Raw genomic sequence first — 16,398 nt, 5'->3', positions numbered from 1 at the left:
CCCATAAAACATACATACAGTCATACAATCGTGCATTTACAAAACCCAGAACATTGAGACACATAATATGTATTAATCATAAGTTTTCGACCTATAAAATCTGATTATTTTTCTGTATAAAATGTGTTATTACAACCAATGTTCTTGTTCTGAGTAAAACAATTTTTAAGTGTCGAATATATCCTCCGTAACAAGTCATCGCTGATAACATTGCCACAATTGTGTTGTTGTAATTGATATACACTGTAGTAACATAAATGTTTCAGATCTCTTATTTAAGCCATTAATGATACACATCTACATATCACTATGAAAAAAACCTGTCAATAGTCTTAATTAAAAATGTCGATAAACAATTTGAATCCATTCAAACAAAACTGTGCGCTGATTCATTAAAAACATATCAGTCATGGGTAACTTTAAACAACGCTTTGTTTACAACTCTGACAATTTGGTAATCAAATGTATATATTTTATTTAAGCATACCAGAATTCAAATGTTTCTTTTACAGATTGTCTCACCAATACTATTTTAATACAAGGAACAAAATGAAGCTTGAACAGACACATTCACTTCCTGATATTTAACAGTTTTATGCAGCATCTAAGCTAAACATTTAGAGATTTTTTAATAAGACTATCTGAATCAAAGCATACTTTCAGTATGAACAAACACCTGATGATATATGATTAAATAACACAAAATAAAACCTACAAAATATATACAATGTCATCAAATCCCCATTATATATGCACACTGAAACAACAAATCCCCATTATATATGCACACTGAAACAACAAATCCCCATTATATATGCTCACTGAAACAACAATTCCCCATTATATATGCACACTGAAACAACAAATCCCCATTATATATGCACGCTGAAACAACAAGATAACATGTTATTACTATTATTTATAAAATAATGTAAAATTCTTTGATGATGGAAAGTGCATTATCCTTTCAATTAGAACTAAAATAACAATAATAACTAATATTAATGAATCTATATAGCTCTAGAAATCTTTTCATTATAATAATTTGAATACTTCTTTGATGTAAAATATTTGTAAATGAAATAAGCGCAAATTGCACAAAACTTTAAAAAGCACATTTAGCCCCAGAAATAATGCATTTGAAAATGTAAGATCGTTATCAAATGAAGAATATAGCTCTGAAATAATTTGTGACTAAGGTAGCGAAATAAAAACAATTTAGTGATATTTTGACTTCCATATAAAACATTTAATCACTATAATTTTATATGTATAAACAAACTTACAGCTTAAATGCAAAATACATCAAAAGATGGTTCAGCTATATGGGAAATGTGTAACTGTTTGAAAATTGTGACAGGACACCAAAATATAAAATAATATTTTTAAAAAATATGTCGGCATTTTTAGGCGTAATGGGCCTTTAATAAGTAATAGGGTTTACGTTTGACATCATTTTGATTTTAGTTTATTTGACTCATGCTAAGTCATACACCTCTATTTTATCACTGTTATCAATGGTTAGAACCAGTCTGTTATGTTGTGAAGTAAAGCTAGTAGACCTACTATTACAAACATCTCCTAGAACACCCATTTTTGCACCAGAACTCTCATTGATCTGAACAATTTTTGACTGCCCCCATCCACACACAAATATATTTCCTCGTTTGTCCGTACAAATTCCCCATAGAAAACAAAATCCGGATCAGTAATTGTTGTCTTGTAATTTCCCTCAAGGTCAAGGACAATCAGACCTTTTGTACAATCAGCCACATAAATCATCTTGCCATCATTGCTAACACTGATATGTCTGTTGTGTCTGAAAATTGTATTGCCTTGTTTATCAGATGTGATTTTACGTAACATACTGCCATTCATATCATAAATGTAAACTGAGGTTCTTTGATCTGAGATAAACAATTTATCGTCTTTGCAGGCCAGTCCGTGGCAAAAATGATCTACCTTCAACTGTTTGGCGGTTTTCAGTTTGTTTCCCATTGAAACAAATTGAATGGTTTGATTGTCCAAACTTATTGCAATTTCGTTTTTGCCTATTTGACAAATACTTAATGGAGATGCATGAAGATCTAGCCGATCTATCATGGATTCCGATGACAAATCAATAAGCTTTAATGCTTTGTTGCTATAGTCAGCTAGAAATAATAGTCCATCATCTGTGAAACATGAAGCATAAACATTACATGTCTGCCTATCATTTTCATATTTGATGTAAACCTGTTTCTTGCTTTTTACATCATACAATTTGTCTCTCATATTTTCAGATTCACTCACTGACACCAATCCAAATGTCTTGAAGTCTTTAAAAGCATTTATCATTGTCAAATCAGCATTGAATTCAATTTTAGCAGCAGATGTATTTGTCAATGCTTCTGCTTCATAAGCTTCCGTGATTTGTTTCTTAGAAGTTTTTACATTGACAAACTCCTGTGCTTTATTTCCAGCTGACTTTGTTAGTTTTTGTGATGATCGTTTGAGTTCATCAATATGTTTCTGTAGTTTGTTGGTGTCGTTTTCTAACTTCTCTATGGCATTTTTGTACTTTTCCTCTAAAGTTGTTATTGTTGCCATTTCTAGTGTGTCCAGTACTTCTTCTATTTCTTTTCTGAATTGCCTTATTGACTCTGCTGCCTTCTCCTTCTGGACATTAAGCTCTTTGATAAGAAGTTTCTTTGCTTTTTCTGTGCCTTCCATTTTAATTTTTATACGAAGCATCTTTTGTTTTATATCCTCAACCTCAGTCTTCTGATATAAAGTATCAATTTCTTCTGGTACCGAGTGTATATTTTGACATGTTCTGAAAATTATATTGTAGATTATTGAAACTCAAGGAATAGTTTGTGAAATGTGATAAAATGAAATATACATGTATTTTGTCTGTTTCCATCATTGAAAAAAGAGATTAGACACATCTTTCAAAGTTACCTGCTTGCATGGTTTCTTAGTTTATAGAACACGGCTTTCGTTTTATATATTCTCATTTCTAGAATTCATTCGATAATTGTTCATGTATACATAAACTAATAAACTAACTTTTATCTCTAATAAATTGAAGCAAAATGAATCTTCATGCGTTCATTGAGCGCCGCCTTTCCTTGTCGGTCTTGTTTGTCATATTCTTAAAATGGAGCAAAATTATCAATAAAAATTTCAAAATTTGAAAGTGCTTTCTTAATGCTTGTAAAAAATATAAATTGTCTTTAAAGTGAAGTGGTCTATACAATGTGGACATTTTTCATAAATATTTAAAATATTGAAAAAATAAACTATAGAAATGTATCAGCTGGGTATTCTTATAAAATATTGTTGGAAAGTTAAATATTGAAAACAGTTCTAAGTGATGTATCATGAACTTGTTTATGATCATACGAAATATACTTTTTTTAGAACAATATAGTATCTGCTTTATAAATATATGATATTTTGGATCATGTACCTCACACCATGTATAATTCTTTCGAGGCTGTTATAAATGATACTTAATATTATCAACGTAATTGTTGAATGTATTACAGACCAATTCGCTTTAATTTAATGTAAATGTACATTCAAGTACAGTACATTATTACTGTATTTATTTTTACTTCAATTCAATTCAATGCTTTAAATAATTAAAACATTCAATTAAGTAATTTTACCTATGTTTTATAGCTATGCAGGTCGCACAAGCTACTTCATCGTGGTCAGCACAATACATATCTAGCAACTTGGTTTTATGAGCTTCACACCTTTCAACTGGAAAACTTGGCAATGATTTCTGTAAGCTAACTGTGTTGAAACTTGACTTGTCTATAAAATGATGCTCGCCCACAGCAGAAGGAAACATTTTGTGCAAGTTTGTACATGGTGAACAATAATAATCCTGACAGTCCACACAATAAGTATCCGCCACCTTTGTTATATTTTTCTTTTCACATAAACAACATTTAAAATTGACAAATTCATCTGATCCAGAACAACCAGTCGCCATTTTGAATTCACAAATATTTTATAGTTGTTTACTTCCTCGTTACGTACATCTAACGTTACAACACGTATACTAGCTAAACTTAATAGCTTGAACTTATTTAAAGGTTCATGTATAAAGACGGTTGGTGTTAGATTACCTATAATCACGGTGCCCTTAAATACTGTTTTGGCTATCTGATAAAAAGTTTAAGTATAAGACTTTGGAAGGTAAAATGTGATTTAACTTTAATTTAATCTTACATTCTAATCTTATATCGACAATGTTTAAATAAAATAAACGACCTGACCTTGTTTTGTGTTTGTAAACAAGTATTATTATTTCCATTCCAATAACGCTTTTTTCCCTATTTATAATTTTCCACTCAGATTTTCTGGCATGTTTCATGTCAGATGTTGTTAGATGTTTCAGGTCTTTGTCATTTGTTTAAGCACATGTTTGTTATAAAATGCTGTCAATTGATCCTATATCTGATATGTTATATGATTAAGGTCAGATACTGTCAAATGCTAAAACCTTGTGAAAACGAATTATTCAGGTCAGACGTTGTCCAATGACTGGAATAACATTTAAATGTAATGTCCGACGTCCGATGAATCATTTGTCAATGAGATAATATATAGTCATATGTTTTAGGTCAAATTTTGTCATGAGGTAAGAATTTGTTATATATTTTTGAGGCCAGAACATGACATATGTTTAGAGTCAGATGCTGTCATATGTTTAAAGTCAGATATTTATCAGAATTTGTCCCAGACCTTGTCATAGTGTTTGGGGTCAAATACTGTCTTATGTTTTAAGTAAGACTTTGTCGTGTGTTTCAAGAAATGTTTGAAATAAGATAAGGTAATGAGCTACAGGTCTTACATTTTCATATGTTAAAGAGATGTTGTAATGTGTTAAAGATCAGATGTTGTCATATGTTAAAGATCAGATGTTGTCATACGTTAAAGATCAGATGTTGTCATATGTTAAAGATCAGATGTTGTCATATTTTTAAGATCAGATGTTGTCATATGTTAAAGGTCAGATGTTGCCATATGTTTAAGGTCAGATGTTGTCATATGTTAAAGATCAGATATTGTCATATGTTAAAGATCAGATGTTATCATATGTTAAAGATCAGATGTTGTAATATGTCAAAGATCAGATGTTGTCATATGTTAAAGATCAGATGTTGTAATATGTCAAAGATCAGATGTTGTCATATGTTAAAGGTCAGATGTTGTCATGTGTTAAAGACCAGATGTTGTCATATGTTCAATGTCAGATGTTGTCATATGTTAAAGGTCAGATATTTTTCAAGCATTTGATGTTGCCATCTTGTCAGATAATGTCATACATTCGAGGTCACAGGCATTCGGCTCAATTGTCTTGTCTATCATTGAATAATACCCCGTTGATCATGAAGAACAATATTACCCATTGTAACATTATTGCAAAATAATCTCTAACAAAATCAAAATCCAGCACGCGCGTTATGTTGATAATTTTTAGGTCTCAACAGACGGTAGGATTTAGTTGTACTACACAAATTAAAGATATGATAAAATATTCCAAAGTAATACAAAACATATAATCAGACCATACTTCTTTCTTTTACAAAACATCAGGTTTCTCTTCAAAACATTTCCATCAAAACTGATCTGTTACAAAACTATAACAATATTATTAATAGAATATGTGTAAATTTTATATTATTGTTGGTTTTGACCAATTTAGGAAATTATTTAAGAGGTGAACAAAGGCACGGCTATAGATAGCAAGGATGAAATCATTCAGGATATTTACCAAGTACTTCTAGAATAAATGGAATAACTGAGCACCGTTTGCCTGTTATGTATACTGTCTTATGGTGAAGGATATTATTGTCATGAGAAATAATCACAGCAAGAAAATTTCTCCATTTAAACAATACTTCGTCTATAATCCTGTTTAGGATGAATTGGGATTCGAACATACCACAAATATGGCTCCAAGAGATTTTCAAACATCGTCTTTACTCCATCTTACTACTATGGTTACATTGTTCTGGAATATCATTCCAATGATTATGCTTATTATCATATTGTTATTTAGAAGTCTATAACTTGTCATCGTGGTCTATACAACAAAAAATACAAAATAGAACATGTCTTATCCTGTAAATCTAGTATTAAGGTAAACGATTTCAAGAAATAGAAGCCTTCATACATTACAATTTGCTAACACATCCAAGTTTACATTGTACTTCTAAATTCTATTATCTGTTGAGGTCATTACCGTTACTAAAAAGACAAATGAGCCGAATGCTTGTATTTGAGGTCTGATATTACTCTAAGACTGGGGTATAATGTTTTCGCACGTGTGTGTGTATTTGAGTTTATTTATACTCGCCACCCGTTGCCAATGTGGGCGAGTCCTCTAGAAGAGTTTAGTCATTTTATATTTTGTAGGATTGTGCATGGGACCTCGAAATAGTAATTTTTGTTTGCCAGCCCAGGAATAAGCTCTAACCAATTGAGCTATGCGGGCTGTCGCGTGTTTAAGGTAAGATAATTTTATGGTATCACAATATGTAAATTGGCCTCCGTAAATGTCAGGTCATATATATTTGATGCCAGATCACGTATGCGAGGTTATATGTTGGTTTTGTCAATTGGTTGTTTCATTCCTTTTTTCTTATTAATGTACAAACACTTAATAAATATGTTCATATATATATATATATATATATATATATATATATATATTATATATATATATATATATATATATATATATATATATATTTATTTTATTTTATTTTAGATTTAAATTAATAATTAATCTCAAACTAAAGTATTTATATACATACACTCAGAGGCACTTATAACCCGACACTTACATTTTTCGGTAAAACTTGGTTATTTGTGAACAGATTTTGTATACAAAATTCAACATATAATACTTATTTATCTAGAATTCTACTTCCAATTCATAAACAAGAAAATAGATAAAATAACAAAACAAATATGTTACTGCAAAATGAAAATTCACAAAATGACGTTAATATCGTAACAAAATGAAAATTTAAGTCTCTAAATCCAACTGATTCTGTGTAATAACCAGTTCTAATACTTTCTGTGTCATCCCATGACTATAACAAAGTGTAAACACCTGTCTCATGGTTATGACGTAGTGAAGGCTTGGTAAATATTTCTCCATTCCGGAATAAGGGCTTCCTCGAGTTCCAGCAAGTCCTGCATTCCAAGTCACCAGACCTTAACATCACACTTGTGAATTCAACAGGCGTGTGAGAAAGCGGCCAAAAGCTCCTCGCAATTTGCTGGTACACAAGCAAGCCCTTATTTAGGAATAGAGAACTGTGAGACAGAGGGGTTTACTTTGTTATAGTCAATTGGGAGGACAAACAAAGTGTTAGAACTGGTAAACATACAGATTTAATGGGATTCAGAGACTGTTCTTTGTATTACATTTTTTAACAGTCATTTTGTGATTTTTCATTTTTTATTTAAATATTATAAAAAAACTTTAAGACATTTCTTGGAATCCGAGTAGAAAAAGAGCTACAGAGAAAACAAGCAGACAAGAAAGGTAGACGTGACATTTTTGGTGACATAAAAATGAAGAAAACACAACAATATGGAAAATTGTTTTAACCATTCCAGGCATTGTCTGTACCTGTAAGTCATTGTAAAGTGGACAATAAATGTCCTTATTTTGGTTAGCGAAGATAGTACTCGTATTCTTCTTTATATAGCTCGAACATGCCTGAATTGTTTGAAATACACACAATCTGACTGAAATTCAGACCTTATGTTTCACATGAGCCAAAGCCATCATGAGCATAGTATTGTTTATGAGTTAATTTTCATAGATAATAGGAATTATTGGCATGCTCTTGTATAAAATGATAGTTAATGATATTTTCTTGGAATTGAAAGGTAACGTTTGTTTGATTATAAATTATTATATTTGTTTAAACTGACTTCTTCATATAGATTTGTCAACTAGGAAAATGAATTTAAAATGTTGATAGGGCACTGGTCAGGGTGTCGGGTTTTGTTGTAATTTTTATTATGTAAGAGAATTTGAAGACAGGTAATAAATTTCTTGATATTTTGATAAAAGACAACATAATTCAGGATATAAGATTATCTTTTATTGCATGAAAATGTCAACAATAAAATCTAGTTTGATTTCTTTCAAAGCGTCGTGGACATAAAGATTCCAGAGAACATACCTCTAAGTTCTAGAATGATCAACAAAGGTTATACATCACTAAATCTAACTGAAGACAAACTAATGAACACGGATTTTAGTTATGGTGGACGAGAAACACCACCTGGTGAGCAAGGGGAGGCAATTACCAGAAAAAATGTTGGCGGTAGTAGAGTGAGCATGAGGGACGATAAATCACGGAATTCTGTGAGGAGCACACCGAAAATATATGCTCCTGTTTTTAAAAAAAATATCATACTGTTGCTTAAATATAGTTTTGTTTTGTTGTATAGATTGTTAAAGTTGATTTTTGAAATAACAAAACCAAATCTGCTTATATCAGAAATAAATAGTGTATAGATAATTCATGAGCTCTATGAATTATATACTTATTCACTTTTTGATGTTATTTTCTATTATCATTTTAAATTGATAAAGCATTGTCATAACATTATTATTGTTATATAAATTGTTAATGCTTTAACAGATCAGTTATACCTTTTTAAGAATTAATTATTCTTTCTGATACAATGCAAATATAAATTCTTTGTGGCATTTTTTCGATATAATGTAATACATTATGTACTATAAGTATTTATCTAGAAATGCGTTATTTACTTGAATTTCACAAGTCGAGGATTGATTGCAAAACTGCTGTAAGTCCTCCTTTATTTCATATAAGTTACTGCAGTTTTGCAGTCAACCCTTACTGCAATTGTATACCGCTATTTTTGACAACATCTTACTCATAATCAATGATATTGGACAAAAGTTCATTTCTGTTTTAGATTTGTAAAATGCAGATAAGTGCAAATTGTATTTCATAATGGCTAAGTTTTATGTATCAGAAAACAACAAATTTTATTTACACTCATTTTGCAATACAAATGAAAGAAGATCAGATCTTACAATATATTTCATTACATTAAGATGTTTTGCAATGATAGTGTATACATGTCTTTCATTGTTCGTTTTCTTAAATTAAATGAATGTTGAATAATGCCATTGCTGTAGACTGTTTTTGTTGTAAATGGATATACTATGATCAAATATTTTTTTAAACACCTGTGATTTCATTCATAAAATTGTAATATATATACGGGACTATATTTAATATAATGGTACATTTATGTTCTTGCAAGTATTTTTAATGAGCTAGTTAATGAAGTACAGGCCTGGAGGTTATAAATTTTTACTCAAATATCAGGATTCCCATTCATCAGTGAACATTCTGTGCCAGCTTCTGACCAATCAAATACCTGAGATCTGAGTTTGACCTCAAAGAATTTCTTTATAACCTCGAACTCAGGATGTTGTCATAAGGACTTATTGCTTGACTCTTAGTAAGAATCAGTAAGCTTAAGTTTGTATGTCTTTTTACACACTTAAATGTATTGTATAAAGTTATTTATAATGTAAAGCTTTGTTATTTTGGTTTGATTTGGGATAATGAATAAGAGCGACATATCTCATTCTGAAACTCTGTTCAAGGGCAAACTGGTAACTGTGTCAAAGGGGAAAATGTGATTATAGTTACATTTATTGTTCTTGAACCTTAGACTGACAACTTAACCACTTAGGTTGTCATGTTTGAATATTCCAGATATCTTACTTCTCATTGATATTTGCTCCATGTTTTCTGTGATAAAAGATAACAATGTTTATGTATACATTGTATTATATTAAGATTTGAAACTTTGAAATTGAAAATGTTGTTTAAATGTGTAACACCTTAATGTTTTGCAAATCAAACTGCTTCCTTTTGTCTTTCATCATTTATAAGTGTGATAAAGTCCTGCGATTGAATTACTGTTTAGAAATGTTTTCTATGTTTAATACAGTGCTAAAATAAAAATGTTAACTGTTTTGTTGAAAAGTTCCATTTGACAGCAGAAAACATAACCATTTACAAACATTTGGGATTTCAACATTTATCATAAGATGTAATGTCAATTGTCATTTCTAGAATGTTTTATTTTAAATTAGGTCCAATCTTTAGCGCTTAAGCTTTGACATCTACTTTTGAATTTTCTTAAAGATGGACGTTCCTTTTACTGGAGTTTCTGCTTGAAGGACCGATGGGACTTGTTTCGCTAACAAAGCTTCAAAGTTATTACCTGGCTTTATCAGTTCTACTTTAGTTTAATTTTGACGTAATATTGAAAACCCATCTCTTAAACATGCACCGCAAAGAAGAAGCAAGAGCTAGATTATGAACAGAAAAGAACAAAAAATAATTACAAAGAACATCATTTATAATGCATTAATGCATTGTATTCACAAATATAATATAGCTGCTTGACAATAAACAAACAAAACCAGAATATCGCATGTACGTAAACAATAGTTTCATGACAATAACAAACAAAAAACTATACAGTTGTAAAAGAATATTCATTTACTGTATACTTCATAAATAAATAATAAGATAAGATAAAATAAGATTAATAATAAATATTTTTAGAATGGAAAAAAAAGAGTATGAAATTTCATTTTAACTTCATTGCAATAGGCCACACTACCCGGTAATTCAATTACGTGTACATGTAATTCCTGTTATGGCCGACACATGTTTTCTTGATAAAAAGATCGACTTTAAGTTAAACAAGAGCTAGATAATATCAAAACCTTACAGTAATGTAAACCCCCATAAAACATACATTCAATCATACAAGCGTGCATTTACAAAACCCAGAACATTGAATATATATTAAACATACGTTTTCGACCTTTAAAATCCGATTATTTTTCTGTATAAAATGTGTTATTACAACCAATGTTCTTGTTCTGAGTAAAACAATTTTCTGATAATTAAGTGTGGAATATATCCTCCGTAACAAGTCATCGCCGATAACAATTCCACAACTGTGTTGTGGTAATTGATATACACTGTAGTAACATAAATGTTTTAGATCTCTTAATAAAGCCATAAATGAAACACATCTACATATAACTACGAAAAAACCTGTCAATGTGTCTAAATTAAAAATGTCGATATACAATTTGTAATCCATTCAAACAAAACTGTGCGCTGATTTATTAACCAAGAGGGCCATGATGGCCCCGAAATCGGTCACCTGTATAATTATAGGCCCTTGGGGCGGGCTAATTTTAACCCAGGGGCTTTTTTTAACCAACTTGATAGGCACCCATTAGAAGATGTTTCATGATAAATATCTAAGCTCTAGCTCTAGGGGTTTTTAAAAGAAGATTTTTTAAGTTTTTACTATAGACATATAAGGAAAATCAGAACCCCGGGCAGGGCCAATTTAACCCTGGGGCTTTTATTTGAACAAATTTGGTAGACACTAGAATATGTTACATGTTTAATATCTAAGCTCTAGCTCTATGGGTTATTTAAAAGAAGATTTTTTAAGTTTTTACTATAGACATAATTATGAGGAAAATCAGAACCCCGGGCAGGGCCAATTTAACCCTGGGGCTTTTATTTGAACAAATTTGGTAGACACTAGAATATGTTACATGTTTAATATCTAAGCTCTAGCTCTATAGGTTATTTAAAAGAAGATTTTTAAAGTTTTTACTTTAGACATATAAGAAAAAATAATTTTATCAAATGGCTTTTATTTGAACAAACTTGGTAGACACTCACCAGAAGATGTTTCATGCCAAATATCTAAGCTCTACCTCTTTGGGTTTTTTAACAGAAGATATTTTAAGTTTATTCTTTCGGTTGCCATGGCAACCAGAGTTCTGCATGGAATTAAATTCTTTGAACAATTTTTAAAGGTGACCACCAAAGGACCATTCCTGTGAAATTTGGATGAAATTGGCCTAGCGGTTTATGAGGAGATGTCGTTTAAAGTAAAAGTTTACGGACGCCGGACGGACGGACGGACTTTGTGACAGGTGAGCTAAACAAATATCAGTCACACCTTAATTTTAAACAACGCTTTATTTACAACTCTGACAATTTGGTAATCAAATGAATATATTTTATTTAAGCATACCAGAATTCAAATGTTTCTTTTACAGATTGTCTCACCAATACTATTTTAATACAAGGAACAAAATGGAAGCTTGTACAGACACACTCACTTCCTGATATTTAACAGTTTTATGCAGCATCTAAGCTAAACATTTAGAGATTTTTAATAAAACTATCTGAATCAAAGCATACTTTCAGTATGAACAAATACATGATGATATATGATTTTATAACACAAAATAAAACCTACAAAATATATACAATGTCATCAAATCCCCATTATATATGCACACTGAAACAACAAGATAACATGTTATTACTATTATTATTATTATTTATAACATAATGTAAAATTCTTTGATGATGGAAAAGGCATTATCCTTTCAATTAAAACTAAAATAACAATAATAAATAATGATAATAAATTTACATAGCTCTAGAATTTTTTCATTATAAGAATTTGAATTCTTCTTTGATGTAAAATATTTGTAAATGAAATAAGCGCAAATTGCACAAAACTTTAAAAAGCACATTTAGCCCCAGAAATAAAGCATTTGAATATGTAAGATGGTTATCACATGAAGAATATAGCTCTGAAATAATTTGTGACTAAGGTAGCGAAATAAAAACACTTCAGTGATATTTTGACTTCCATATGAAACATTTAATCAATATAATTTTATATGTATAAACGAACTTACCGCTTAAATGCAAAATGAATCAAAAGATGGTTCAGCAATATGGCAAATGAGTAACTGTTTAAAAAAATTGTGACAGGACACCAAAAATATAATATAATATTAAAAAAAATATCGGCATTTTTAGGCGTAATGGGCCTTTAATAAGTTATAGGGTTTACGTTTGATATCATTTTGTTTTCAGTTTTTTTGACTCATGCTAAGTCATACACCTCTATTTTATCACTGTTATTAATGGTAACAACCAGTCTGTTCTGTTGCGAATTAAAGCTAGCAGACCTACTATTCCAAACATCTCCTAGAACACCCAATTTTGCACTAGAATTTTCATTGATCTGAACAATTTTTGACTGTCCCCATCCACACACAAATATATTTCCTCGTTTGTCCGTACAAACACCCTGTAAGGAAACAAAATCAGGATCAATAATTGTTGTCTTGTGATTTCCCTCAAAGTCAAGGACAATCACACCAATACAATAATCAGTCACAAAAATCATCTTGTCATCACTGCTTACACTGATATGTCTGTTGCTACCGAAAATTGCTTTGCCTTGTTTATCAAATGTGATTTTACGTAACATACTGCCGTTAATATCATAAATGTAAACTGAGGTTCTTTGATCAGAGATAAATAATTTATCGTCTCTGCAGGCCAGTCCGTGGCAGTAATGATCTACCTTCAACTGTTTGGTGGTTTTCAGTTTGTTTCCCATTGAAACAAATTGAATGGTTTGATTGTTCAAACTTATTGCAAATTCGTTTTTGCCTTTTTGACAAATACTTAATGGAGATGCATCAAGATCTAGCCGATCTATCATGGATTCCGAGGACAAATCAATAAGCTTTAATGCTTTGTTTCTATGGTCAGCTAGAAGTAGTAGTCCATTATCTGTGAAACATGAACCGTAAACATTGCATGCAGTCCTATCATTTTCATGTTTGATATTAACCAGTTTCTTGCTTTTTACATCATACAATTTGTCCCTCATTTTTTCAGACTCACTTAAAGATACAAATCCAAATGTCTTGAAATCTTTCAAAGCATTTATCATTGTCAAATCAGCATTGAATTCAACTTTAACATCTGATGAATTTGTCACAGACGCTGCTTCTGCTTCATTGGCTTCATTGATATATTTCCGAGATTTTTTTACAGCGACAAACTCTTGTGCTTTATTTCCAGCTGACTTTGTTAGATTTTGTGATGATAGTTTGAGTTCATTAATATGTTTCTGAAGTTTGTTGTTTTCATTTTCTAACTTCTCTATGGCATTTTTGTGCATTTCCTCTAGGGTTATTATTGTTGCCATTTCTAGTGTGTCCAGTATTTCTTCCATTTCTTTTCTGAATTGTCTGATTGACTCTGCTGCCTTCTCCTTCTGGGCATTAAGCTCTTTGATAAGAAGTTTCTTTGCTTTTTCCATGTCTTCCATTTTAGTATTAATACGAAGCAGCTCTTGTTTTATATCTTCAACCTCAGTCTTCTGATACAAGGTATCAACTTCATCTGGTACCGAGTGTATATTTTGACATGTTCTGAAAATTGTGATGTTCCGGTAAATCATTAAAATTTAAGGAATAGTTTGTGAAATATGATAAAATGTAATTTATTATGACAGTGTCAATAATTAAAAAGAGATAAGAATCATACTTCAAAGTCTACTTGGTTTCTTAGTTTTCATTGCTACGTTAAATATATTTTTATTTCTAGAATTCATGCGATAATGTATACACTGGGCGTGATTAACTTACTTTGATCTCGTATAAATTGAAGCAAAATGTGTCATAAATGTGGAGCAAAATTATCATGACAAAATATCAAAATTTGAAAGTGTTTTCTTGATGCTTGTATAATAATAAAAGAGAAGAAATACAGAAATGTTTCAGATGGATATTCTTATAAAATATTGCTTGAAAGAAAAAAATGTTGATAAAATTTAAGTGATTATTATCTGCTTAATAAATATATGTCATGTCGGGTCATGTACCTCACAATTGCCAACATTATCCATGTACAATTCTTTCGTGGCATAGGCGTTCGGCACATTTGCCATGGCAATAATGGTCAACTATTCTTAAATTTAATTACCCCTCGATCATAAAGAAACAAAATTACTATACAGCACCCGTTTACTATATAAAATATATATTTTATATATAGGTATATTTAAGTATATATTTTATATAGTAAACGGGTGCTGGATAGTCATTTTGTTCTTGACGCTCAAGGGGTGATTTTGTATGATAATTTGACCATTATTGGCATGGCAAAAGTGCCTAACGCCTGTGTATCGTGGTTGTTATTTGTTATACTAAATATTATCAACGTAATTATTAAATGTATAACAGACAAATTCACTTCAATTTTAACATTATTACTACATTTATTTTTTTTATTTCAGTTCAATTCAATATGCTTTAAATAATTCAAGAATTCAAATGAATAATTAAAGTTTACCTGTGTTTAATAGCTATACAGGTCGCACAAGCGATATCATCGTGGTCTGCACAATACATATCTAGCAACTTGGTTTTATGAGCTTCACACCTTTCAACTGGAAAACTTGGCAACGATTTCTGTAAGCTAACTGTGTTGAAACTTGACTTGTCTATAAACTGATGCACGCCCATAGCAGAAGGAAACATTTTGTGCAAGTCTGTACACGGTGAACAATAATAATCCTGACATTCTACACAGTATGTGTCTGCCTCCTTTACTATATGTTTCTTTTCACATAAACAACATTTAAAGTTGACAAATTCATCTGATCCAGAACAACTAGTCGCCATTTTGAATTCACAAATATTTTATAGTTGTTTACTTCCTGGTTACGTACATCTAACGTTGCAACAGTACACTAGCTAAATTCAACTTATTTAAAGGTACATGTATAAAGACGGTTGACGTTAAATTACCTATAATCACGGTGCCCGGCTGTCTGATAAACAGTTGAAGTATCAGACTTTGGAAGGTAAAATGTGATAATACTTTATGAAGTAAACTTAATTTAATGTTGCATTCTAATCTTATATCAGTATAATGTTTAAATCAAATAAACGACCTGACCTTGTTTTGTGTTTGTAAATAAGTATTATTTTTTCCATTCAAGTAACGCTATTTTTTCCTATTTGTGAATGTCTTGTCAATTTAAGTTAATCCACAGATAAGATTTCCTGGCATGTTAAATGTCAGATGTTAACTGTCAAATGTTTTTTAAAAGTTTCAGGTCAGATGTTTCAGGTCTGTCATTTGTTTAAACACAAGTTTGTGATGAAATGTTGGCATATGATTCCTTATCTAAAATGTTATATGATTAAGGTCAGATACGGACAAACGACTGATAGCTATGCTAAAACCTGGTAAATTAACCTTTTATTACTAATTATTCAGGCTCAGGTCAAATGTTGTCCATTAACTGGAGAAGAGGCCAGCAAATGTCCGAGGTCAGATGTAATCATCTGCCAATGAGATTATGAGGTTAGATATTGTCATATGTTTTTGAGGCCAGAGCTTGTCATATGTTTTACGGAAGATATTGGTCAATGAGGTAGGATATTCT

General features: G+C 30.7%; 2 protein-coding genes across 2 annotated transcripts; both read right to left on the bottom strand.

Annotated features, from left to right (window-relative positions):
- Positions 1 to 1,016: 1,016 nt before the first annotated feature.
- LOC132731171 (uncharacterized) lies at positions 1,017 to 4,461 on the bottom strand. Its single transcript, XM_060717298.1, has 2 exons — positions 3,657 to 4,461; positions 1,017 to 2,815 (listed from the first exon to the last, which is right to left on the bottom strand). Exons 1-2 carry the CDS (start codon positions 3,986 to 3,988, stop codon positions 1,582 to 1,584), a joined length of 1,566 nt encoding a protein of 521 aa, XP_060573281.1. The 5' UTR covers positions 3,989 to 4,461; the 3' UTR covers positions 1,017 to 1,581.
- A 5,985-nt stretch (positions 4,462 to 10,446) lies between these two features.
- On the bottom strand, positions 10,447 to 15,766 carry LOC132731155 (uncharacterized). The gene is made up of 2 exons (XM_060717281.1): positions 15,297 to 15,766; positions 10,447 to 14,374 (listed from the first exon to the last, which is right to left on the bottom strand). The coding sequence occupies exons 1-2, from the start codon at positions 15,626 to 15,628 to the stop codon at positions 13,030 to 13,032; spliced, it is 1,677 nt and encodes a 558-aa protein (XP_060573264.1). The 5' UTR covers positions 15,629 to 15,766; the 3' UTR covers positions 10,447 to 13,029.
- Positions 15,767 to 16,398: the final 632 nt, after the last annotated feature.

The sequence above is a fragment of the Ruditapes philippinarum genome, unplaced genomic scaffold, assembly GCF_026571515.1.
Source record: "Ruditapes philippinarum isolate M1 unplaced genomic scaffold, ASM2657151v2 ctg1864_1_1_1_1, whole genome shotgun sequence".
In the NCBI taxonomy this organism is placed as follows: Eukaryota; Metazoa; Mollusca; class Bivalvia; order Venerida; family Veneridae; genus Ruditapes; species Ruditapes philippinarum.
This window is presented reverse-complemented; position numbering and strand designations above follow the sequence as displayed.